The sequence below is a fragment of the Micromys minutus genome (assembly GCF_963924665.1).
Source record: "Micromys minutus genome assembly, chromosome: 21".
Taxonomy (NCBI): domain Eukaryota; kingdom Metazoa; phylum Chordata; class Mammalia; order Rodentia; family Muridae; genus Micromys; species Micromys minutus.
The window spans coordinates 30,379,052-30,390,426 of NC_137956.1; the positions used below are offsets into that span (position 1 = coordinate 30,379,052).

At 43.2% G+C, this 11,375-nt stretch overlaps 1 protein-coding gene across 1 annotated transcript; it reads left to right on the top strand.

Moving 5' to 3' along the window:
- Positions 1-4,263: 4,263 nt before the first annotated feature.
- LOC308434379 (proline-rich protein 23A3-like) lies at positions 4,264-5,070 on the top strand (the record flags this gene model as incomplete). The annotated part of the gene is made up of 1 exon (XM_080934665.1): positions 4,264-5,070. One exon carries the CDS (start codon positions 4,264-4,266, stop codon positions 5,068-5,070), a length of 807 nt encoding a protein of 268 aa, XP_080790791.1.
- Between the last annotated feature and the right edge of the window lie 6,305 nt (positions 5,071-11,375).

Consider the following 11,375-nt stretch of genomic DNA (forward strand, 5'->3'; position numbering starts at 1 on the left):
GGGAAGCCAAGTTGCATATAGACTTGGGTGCTTAAGTGTACGTTAGGCTGGGTAGAAGAGCCCACAGCTGTAATCCCAGGACTCAGGCAGCTGAGAGGAGGAGGATTGCAAATTGGTGGCTAGCCTCGGCTATAGAGGGAGACACAATCTCAAAAAACATTGTCTTTCTTGGTGTATTTCTAGCCCAGAATAGGCACTGTCCTTTTGCCTTTACACAGGGAGGGTAGTTATGTCCCTAAGGAGTTCACTGGTACCCCCTCAGATTTTTCCCAGTTCCCTGAACAGGGCTCAAAAGAATCAAAAATTCCCCTTGTGATTACATCCTCATGAGCAATATAAATGATCAACCATGTTCACCAAATGAGAAGCTGGCAGAGAGACTCTGATCTCCTGATTCCCAACCCCTAAAAGAGACATAAGTTTCAAAAGATGCTACAATTCCTTCAAGTCACAGTTCCATCCTGGTTATTCTTTACAATGTAACAGGTTTCTTTGTAGTATGTTCAAGCACAGTAACTTGTGGTCAACCCATTCGCAAGGACTTATCTCCCTCATCTCTCTGTTCCACACCTTGGTCTAAAATAAGCACTGGAAGTGCTCCGACTCCCCTTTTCATAGCACATGTGTTCTGTTAACCTCCTGACCTGTATTTTCTTATTACATATTTCTCTCCTGTGAGTCCCTTTCTTGGTGTGTGACCTCCATGCAACTTACTTCTGCTAAATATGCATGTAAAATTTTGAAGCTAAGATCTCCATATGAGAAAGAACATGGGCTACTTGTTTATAAGCCTAGGTTATCTCACTTAATAGAGATACTTTGTTAGTTTTGTAAATTTTCTTTTTTTTTATTGGATTTTCTCTGAATTTACATTTCAAATGTTACTTCAAATTTCATAACTTTATTTTTCTTTATGACTGAATAAAATTCCACTTTGTATATAGTGCCACATCTGCACTATCCATCCATCAGGTAATGGACATTGCAATGGTTTCTCTCAACTGTCAACTTGATGAGATCCAGAATCACCTGGAAAAGGCACTTCTGAGCATGCCTGTGGGAGACCACCTGGATTATGTTAATTAAGTGGGAAGATATGTCACTGTGGGTGGTACCATTTCTTAGGCTGAAATTCCTAAACTATGTTTTAAAAGGGAGAACGTTAGGCACCAGCACATGGCTCTCTTCTTTCTGATTGGATGCAGTGTGATTGGCAGCTTCAAGCACCAATGGCCTCCCCATCCCCACCATGTTATAATGGACCCTTGAACCGTGAGCCAGAATTAACTTGTTCTCCTTTAAACTGCTTTTGTCTGGGTATTTGATCACAGCAACAGAAAAGTGTAGACCACTGTATTTTTGTTGATCCTATATTAGATTATAGCCTACCTACACTGGCACTGAAAAAACTTCCACCTCTGTAGTGTAAAGATCAGCCAAAAATAGTCTAGACTCTTTGCCAACGATAACCGAAAGTAACTGAATATTACTGACAAGTGCCATTTTTCCCCAAGACTGAAATGTCTCTTCTGAATTAAGTCCTTACTCTGTTAAGAGATTCTGTCCTTAAGAAACCAAATGGCCCTGTGAGCAGGGCGGTAATTGTAACAACTACTCGTGGAATTGAACGCCCAGGTAAGGAGGGAGTGAAGAGCAGATGGCATCATTTATAATGAAAAGAAATGGAAAAACCACAAGTTACTCGTGGTCAGTCTGTCACAGAGCACACAACACTGGTGACAGGCCTTTCGTGTGTAAGAGACTGAGTTGAGAACTTACTCTGAGAACAAGATGTTTGAAATTGTGATGAGGGAAGAATTTCAAGTGGGGATAATACCGCAGTCAGCATGAAGAAGGACAGGGGTGACACTGGTGAGAGCCAAGGAGGCCTGACAGCTGAGTTCTGCAATCACAGCTACCCAGGAGGCTGAGGGCAAACCTTTCTACAGAGCAATTTTAAGGCCGGCTTGATAATTTATCTGGATCTTGTCTGAAAATAAAAAGCATTTTAAAGGGGAATGGAGCTGAAGGCACAGCAGTGAGATAGAAACATATACAACTAGCAAGGATCTTAACTGGAAAAAAAAAAACCTATTTGTAAAGAGGGAGCAAAGGGGCTGGAGATGTGGCTCAGTGGGAGAATCAGTTGCCTGGAATGTGAAAGGCCATAGGTTTGATCCTGAGTACTAAGTAAAAAAAAGCAGGGGGAAAAGAAGAGGAAGAGAGAGAGGGAGGAGAAAGAAGGAAAGAGAATGTGGGGGGGGGGTGAACATTTAGAAGGCACACAAAGTGCCAGTGAGCATCCCACAGGAGTTTATCAGACTTACATAATGTGTCTTTACATTAAATTAATACTACATGTTCTAATTATACTTCCACAGTAACTAAACCTAGATATTTAACTTTGAATTTTTTTCACCATTCAGAATTTTAAGTATTTAGAGGATTAAAATGTCTTTTTAAAAAAAAAAGCTTCAGTTAGGGATGGAGATTTACTTGAGTTATAGAACACTCACCTAGCCTACAATACACTCTGAGTTCAATCCCCAGTACAAAGGAAACTGGATAGGTTGTGACGCCTGAGATCACAACACTCTAGAGGTGGAGGTAGGAGGATTGGAAGTTCAAGGCCATTCTCCTCCACATGCCCAGTCTGATGAAATTCTGCTTCAAAAGCAAGCAAACAAATACATAATAAATAGAAACAAACACAATGTAGAACATACACATAGAATATTAAATTTTATTAATATTGTTTCCATTTTTAATGCTCTCAACGGCACTCTCTTCTTTCTTATTGTTGTTTCATTGCTGATTTGGGACAGGGTCTTCCCATGTAGTCCTGGAACTAACGATGGCCAAGCTTACCTCAGACTCACAGAAAGCATCTTTCTTCTGCCTCTCGGGTGCTGGGATTAAAGACATCTGAGGCGTTTGACACTACCACCTGGCTGTGTGTGTGTGTGTGTTTCTGCGCACGCACGCAGGAATTGGTGTTTTGCCTGCATGTATGTGTGTGAGGGTGTTGGATCCCCTAGACCTGGAGTTTCAGAGAGTTGTGACCTGCCATGTGGGTCCTGGAAAATGAACTCAGGTCCTCTGGAAGAGCAGCCATGGCTCTTAACCACAGAGCCATCTCTCTAGCTCTCTCTTTCTTTTCCTTTTTTATAAACAGGACCTCATTCACCTCAGACTGACCTCTAGCTCTGTGTGGAGGCAAAGCAGGATGAGCTGTCTGCCTGTACAGACGATTGCCGGTGGTCATCGGCCCTAAATCTTCAGAAAATGTGTACTTGAATGTTTCACTCTGACATCTTGAAGGCAGGATTCCTAGAACTGGAGAAAGACATGAGCATTTTACTATCCACGGGGCTGGAATATGTTCAAGGTGATGCTTAGAACCCATGCCGGAAGTGATTGGTTCCATCCACACCAAGCTCTAAGTCACGCCTAGGGATATACTCATGAAAGTCGAGTGCTCAGAAAATGAATTCATCATTTATTCATTTCGGTTGGAATTTTTTAAAGGGTTTGTTTATTTTTATTTCATGTGTTTGGATTTTTACCTGCATGTATGTCTCTACCCCCATGTACTTGCCTGTTGCCAGTAAGGCAGTTTATCCAGCCCATGCTTGTTTGTTAAAATGGCGTCCACGATGTGACCCAGGCTAGACTGAAACTCACTCGAGATTCACCTCCATTACCTCTCCCGATGCTGAAATCACATGCTTTTCCTGTCGACCAAAGGATACACATACACAGTGACATTATCTCCAAAGCATGAAGGGGAGTGGGGGGCTCTTTGTAGTCTCAGCTATGCTGGAGCTATGTAGACCAGGCTGTTCTTACTCTGCTGATCTTTCAAATTCCTAAAACCACTCGAAAACAGAAATTCTAAACTCTAAAGATCCGCCATCTTCAAATTCTATTTCTACTCCCTCATTAAAAAACAAAACATGGAAGTTATTCTGCCCCGTATAGACCAAAGCATAGCCTGGGCTATTAGAAAACCTATCACACCACTCCTGGGTGGAACCTCCAAAATGGAGGCAAGAGGGGCGGAGCCTAGTGTGACATTTCACGACTTCACTTTCCGGTGCATCTCTTGAAGTATAATTGACGTCCAGGGTGTATCCGGCGTGAGGAAAGCGCAGGGCTCTAGAGCACGAGACTGCAGCCACTCAGTCCGCTCCGTCCGCCCCGTCGCACCTGCCCGCGCTGCACCCCGCACCCGCGCCTCTCCAGCCCAGCAGCGCCGTCCACATGATGCACCGCAGGCCCCGCAGTCCCAGCCCGGACCCCTCGCCCTGCTGGTCACCGCAGCCACCAGCACCCAGCCCTGCCAAGCGCCGCCGCCTCCACCAGGAGCCCGCGAGCCCCGAGACCCTGGCTCAGCCCGAGCTGGAAGCGCCCGCCGAGCCCGCCAGCAGCGCGCTCACCTCCGTGGTGTTCCTGGCCGCCGGATGCGCCCTGCAGCTGCCCCTGGATGGCGTCGACCTGCTGCTCGAGCCAGAGCCCACCTCGGTCCTGCAAGTGTCTCTCCAAGGACACACCATCCTCCTGGTCCCCGAGGGATTTCTGACAGGACCCCAGCCAGAACAGCCTGGATTCGTGACCGCCAGCCCGCAGGGAGCCTTTTCTCAGGACATGCCCCAGGACCACCTCCTCGGAATGCAGCAAGAAACCCTCTGTGAGTACTTCTACCAAGAGGATGTCTGTGATGAGGATGCAGACTTGGACAACCTGGCGTCCTGGGCTAGGCCTCCAGCTGGTCAGGCCTCTGAGAGCCTTTCCTCCATCGCAGGGGTGCCCAGTCCTTGGTCTCAAGACCGCGATCCAGAGCCAAATCCTATGGTGCCTTCCACTGGAGCAGAGGAATATTCTCAGTTCATCTGGGAACTGGACAGCTACCTGCTGGGACCCTTCCCTGCCTCACCACTGCAGCCTCTGCCTCCATCTTCTTCTCCAAGTCCCCAAGAGCAGCCTTCACCACGCCCTCCAAGCTCCCCAAGCTCTCCAAGGGCCCCTTGCAAGGCCAGGAAGAGACTTTTCTATGATGAGCTGCCCTAGGCAAATCCTTGATGCCCTGGAAGAGAACTTCCCAAAGCCATTGTAGCTCTACAGAGCCTACAAGGTTAGGGTGGCACTCTTGGTTTTGAAGTGGGCAGAATGCAGAATATTGGATCTGTGATTGGCTAAAACAAAGTCTGGATGAAAAATCCTAGCCACCTAAACATGCTGTTTGAAAATTACTGATTTTGGGTGGTTGAATTGGCTGTGTGTGGCCTTTTCTATATAGAAGTCACCCTCAAGTGACTACACATCCCAAATGGTGCCTCAAATTTCAGCTCCAACATGTTTCCTTAAAACTCCACTCTACTATGCACGACTCTGACATTAATTGGCTCTATTAATTTGCAGCGTTTGACCCTAACCACTTCTCCTTTGTGCCTGTCCTTTTACTATGGGCCTTTTCTTTATCAAGGTTCTAACTTGCTTGAGCTGACTCTAGTAGATAGTTTTACTATACGAAATTTGGGTTTGGTTTGGAGGATTTTTTGTTTGCTTTGTTTTGTTTGTTTTTATGAAGTGCTGTCTTAACTGTTAAGTGAGGAAATGACTTATATTTTCTACATGTTTAATTTGGGAGCTTCATTTTGTTTTGATTGTGATGATCGTAGTTGGTTAGCTGGTTTTGTTTTGTTTTGTTGGGAGCACGGGTATGGCAGAAGATCCAAGTATTTACTTGGTTCAAGTATTTAATTTCTTTTAGTATGTTTTAGATGTTCTGTTTATTTTTATTTCGTGGGTGAGAGTTTTTGCCTACATGTGTGTATGTTGCTCTCATTTGTATCTGGTGGCCTATAGAGGGAGCAATCGAATGTCAGGATCTTCATAGGCTTAGAAGTATGCGATCCTCCATGTTGGTGCTGAGAACCAAGCTGGGGATAAAAACAGCAAGTGCTTTTAACTGCTGAGTCATCTCTGTAGCCTTCTTGAATATTTTCAAGTTATCATATTCTGAAGAATTTTATACTTCTCAGACTATGGTAATTATAAGGTTGTATTTGTATAGAAATAATTACAGGATGTTGAATTTATTTTTGTTTATTGTTACTAATGTATAAAACAGTTCATATTTTATCTGACATCCAACCAAATATTAATTTCTTTAATAATCTATGCCGGGGTTATTCCATAATCAATGATAGTTCTAATGAGAAAAATTGGCACAGGCCAATTCTGAGAAGCTTAATTTCCCTTAATAATCTGCATTAGATATGTTCAGGCAGAACAGCATGCTTGGGAAGAACAGCTCTGTCTGAAGAGATCTGTTTAATCTTGGTTGGCCAATAGCCCTTTTCCTGTTAAAGAAGGTACTTGTTAATGTATAAAAGGGGCTTTCTGTGTTGGTTTGGTTGTATAACTAAAAAGACTTCACCAAACTAATTAAAATATTTGACTTGGCTCAGTGGTTAAGAGCACTGACTGCTCTACCAACGGTCCTGAGTTCAATTCCCAGCAACCACATGGTGGCTCACAACCATATAAAATGTAATCTGATGCAACCCTGTAGTGGTTTTGTAGGGAGGGGCCATGCACTTGGGGTTGGCTTTTCTTTATTTGTTTGCTGTTTGGACTTTATGCACATTACTCCTAATGTTTAAATGTCTATTTTTGACAGGTTTGGTTATGTTTTTATAATGAAATAAATTGTTACTGCTAAAAACCAACAAGATTCTAGCCTTTCCTTTCCTCTCGTAAACATTAATATTTATTACTTAAATCCGGAAACGCTTTGCCAGTTTCTCTTCTGGTTTTCATCTTTGCACTCCATTCAGCCATATTGTAGTACGATTTTCTTTTTCTTTTCTGCTTTTTGTTTTTTTGGTTTTTTTGTTTTGTTTTGTTTTTTGTTTTTCGGAGGAGGGGTCAAGGTTTCCTTATCCTAGGCTTGCTTTACACTTGCAATCCTCCTGCATTAGCTTCATGAATATTTCTTTGATAACCAGGCATTACCCATCACCTGGAACTCACAGTTCTTGCTAAGGATTCTTTCTTCCATGGTCTCTATGGTGCAATCAGTCTTAAGCTTATGTCTGGAAATGTCTCAGTTACGTCTACACCTGTGTGTGCTTTAGCTGGGATTGTCACTGTGAAATGACATCTGCACCTCTCACTTCATCCAAAGTGTGACTTCTCATACTGTTCATTGCTGCAGATGAGAAGCCTGCTCCCAAATTCACAGCCATTTATTTAGAGTGAAGGAGGCTGCTCGTTTGGGTGTTTTTATTGCCTTTGCAACCTATACCTTCAAGTTGGTATGTTTAATCATAGCAAATGTATCTGCTACCTCCCATGGGATTAAGGTATAATTAATGAAATTAATATTTTCTCAGAGTTTCAGTTTTAAAAATGAGTCATTTTTGAATATATATATTTTTTACTACGGGCTTGGTATATAGCTCCATAGTAAAAAAGTGTTCTCCTAGCACCTATGAGATTGACTCAGCCCACAGAAAATATCATTTTTAAAAAGAGTTGTTTTTCTCTTGAACCTTTGAACTCCTCCTCGGTCTCTGTAACACCTGACAGGAAAATGATGAGCCTAGGTCCTCAATGCTTTCTTTGTGTCTACTGATTTCTTTCTGAACCAAATATTGGGTCTTAAAGGGAGAGTAGCTCTCTGCTCCATGTGTAAATTTTACACAAGTAAGAGCTAAACTGTAGGGAATGCATACTCAGGACATCTAGCATTCAGACTTCACGAGTGGTCCAGTTCCAGGATTGATCCAATAGGGATGCTGGGATCCGTCCTCTTTGATGGATGGGAGAATTAACAACTAAACTATCTTAGCTGCTCTCCAGGAATTGTTCTCGGGTTCGATGGTTACTCTGTTCCAATTATTCAAATATATGTTAACTTATTGTTTTTATATTTTTTCATATAGTATATTTTGATCTTAGCCTTTCCCTTCCACAAGCTCCATATATGTGTGACTAAATATATAAACATAATATGCCCAGCCTTTTTAGTGTTACTTGTTTTTGGTTTTTATTTTTAAGATTTATTTATTCTATGTTGCTGTTTTCAGACACACCAGAAGAGGGCATTGGATCCCATTACAGATGGTTGTGAGCCACCATGTGGTTGCTGGGAATTGAACTCAGGACCTCTGGAAGAGCAGCCAGTGCTCTTAACTGCTGAGTCATATCTCCAGCCCTAGTGTTACTTGTATCCATATGACTTTGAGGTTGACCTCTTGGTATTGGATAACAAGTTAGAGGGCTCATCCACAGAGAAGACTTTCTCCTACTCCCAGCATTCCTTAGTTGCTATAACTTTTGCCTAAGGATGGGAGACCTCATGGCACTTTCCATTCTGTGTTAGCACACTGGTTGGCAGCGTTCTTTGGCTCTTGTTTAGGCAGCCATGTTGTGGAGGTATCACAGCTGTGGCTTCCCTGTGATTGCTAGGAGACTCGGTCTCATAGCAGGTTCCCTGGTTCTCTGACGATTATCAATCTTTCCACCTCCTTCTGCTGGGTTCTCTGAGCTGTAGGTGCCAGAGCTGGGTGGGTTGTAGATGTATCAGTTGTGTGGGTATGTCAGGATCACTCATTGTGTGGTTTTGTTTTTCTGTAACAATCTTCATCCATTGCCAAGAGAAGTTTCTTTGATGAGCATCTGCATTTTTTATCTGGGTATAGGGTAATTATTTAGAATGCAGTTAGGAATTACGATGGTTTAGTACAGTGGGGGCAATGGTTCTCTAAGATCCATCATTCCTCCTTCCAGTTCTCTTTGTCCTGTCTTTCCCCAACATTTCTGCCAGTGATCTAGCTACCCTGCAAATGCCCCTAAAGATGCCTAGATTCCATAGGGTCCAGGCATTCAGGAAACAGTAGAATTTAAACTTATGACCTAAACTACATTAAAAACTAAATTTCCTCTAGCCACAGACAAGACCAATTAATATTCATAGACTTCTCTTAGCTTACACTGGCCTTAGAGTTGACATACTAATAACAGTCTAATAAATTTTCTGCCAACAGCCTTCCACCTGTTGGGATTGTAAGTGTGAGCTACTATAGTTGGCTAAGAATTTACATTTCTTTGTGTACAAATGATCCATCTCATGCACATATTGGCCAGAATATCCTAAATCTTGAATAGCAGAAGTTGATTGAGTCAGCCCTGAAGAGTATCTACAGATAGCCATGGACCAACCTCAGCCCCAAGTATAGAAAACCTCCCTTCACACTGTTGATGAGAGGAATGGAGGAAACTCTCAAAATAACATATTGGCTTTTGCTACTACCATGGGTTATCTCCCAGAACTTGAAGGTGAGACTCGACTGCTTTAAAAAAAAAAATGTCTACATATAATCTAGCTGGAACTATCCTGAAAGCCTCCTCCTTAAGGACTGGCTTTCATAACATCCAAAAGTGCTGTGTAAGATGCCAACAGAAAAAAGCAATCAGTAGTTCTAACCAGCCATAAAGCCTATGAGCCATAACAAAGACCAACATGGCAAGGTAGCCCCAGTGGGCATAATAATAGCATTTGTATCTTGGGAGCAATCAACAGCTATCTAATGGCACTTAAAACCTGCTCGATGTGAGGAAATTCATGTCCAGTATTGTAAACCTTGCCAACTCACCATGGCTAATGGACCCGAGCAAACAACCTAGCAGACAGACACTTTCCTCTAGCAGTATAACTTGTGGCTACATTCTCAATATGTACACTTTATTCACAGATAAATGTAGCTCCCGTCCCTTATTGAAGAAGCATCTTGCAGCAGAAATACACAGTACAACTCCACAGCCAAAGCTCAGGGAACACCATGGTAGAGAATACAGAAAGATTCTTAAGAACCAGGTGAGTTTGGGGGCCCATACCTTTAATCTCAGGACTCAGGATTCAGAGATAGACAGATCTCTGTGGATGCTGAGGCCAGACATAATGATCTATAGAATAGTTCCAGGCCAGCCAGTAATATATGGTGAAACACTGCCTACTTATAAATAGATAGATAGATAGATAGATAGATAGATAGATAGATAGATAGGTAGATATGTAACAATTAAAGAAGTCATAAACTCGAGAAAGACAAAGGGGGGGGAATGGGTAGAAATGATGCAAAAAAAGCACTCATAAATACACACAGAGAGACATACACACACAAGTAATAATTCCATTTTTAAAGGGGGGATGAAGGAGGCTGGAGAGACACCTCATCCCTGAAGAGTACTTGTTGATATTCCACAAGACTCAGGTTTGATTCCCAACACCCTCACCTTGGCTCACAACTATCTGTAGCTCCAGTTGCAGGGGATCCAGTGCCCTCTTCTGGCCTCCAAGAGCAGAGCATGCAAGTGGTACAAGAAACCCTGGCTGCATTTGGCATAAACCCACTTGTGGTGTAAGACTATGGTCTCGGGTGTACTTTGGAAGCAGAAGGTTAAAAGTTCAAGCTCACAGTCTTCTAGATAATAAGTCCGGGAAGCATAGCAAATGAAAGATCCTTTCTCCCACTCCACTCCCCAAGAAGTGTGTTTTTAGTTTTGATTTTTTTTTTTTTTTTACATTTTTGGTACATTTGTTTACTATGTGAATGCGTGTGCCACAGCATGTCACCATGTAAAACTGAGATCAAATCCAGTTCATCAGGCTAGGCCATGAGAGTTCTATTGAGCCCTCTCTGGACCAGAATTGTTTTGTTTTTGAACCCACGTGTCACTCTGCACTCATCTTTGACTCAAACACAGATTTCTTTTCTTCGGTCTCCAGAATGAGGGATGTATGGGCGAACCAAAGATGATTTCAGGTGTGAGTACTTAACGTCTCACATCCGTCCCGGCTACTTAGTAACCCATTCTCTAAACGGCGCTAAGGAAATTTCACGTGGCATTTAACTGAGTGTGGTTTGGTAGGATGGGAGCAAGTAGTTTTTCAGCGATGTTTTAGAATACCCGAAACCATAGAAGTTCTAATCTCGAGCCATCTTGAAATTCTATTCCGGGCAAGACAAACTGCGCAACCCGTTCTGCCTCCTATAGGTCAAAAACTGTATTTCCCAACTACAGCCAAGTCTATTGGCTAGCCCGACACTCCTGGGCGGAGCCTCCAGGACTCAGGCTTCCAAAGGCGCAGCCTAGCCTGACCTTTTCCGTCTTAACTTGGGTTCCGGTTCATCTTTTGAAAGTTGATTGGCATCTAGTAAGTAACCCATCTTGCGTGCGCAATATCCACTCTGGCCAAGCGCAGAGCTCCAGAGCGCGAGACTGCAGCCGCTCCGTCCGCCCCGTCGCACCTGCCCGCGCTGCACCCCGCACCCGCGCCTCTTCATCCCCGCAGCGCCGTCCAC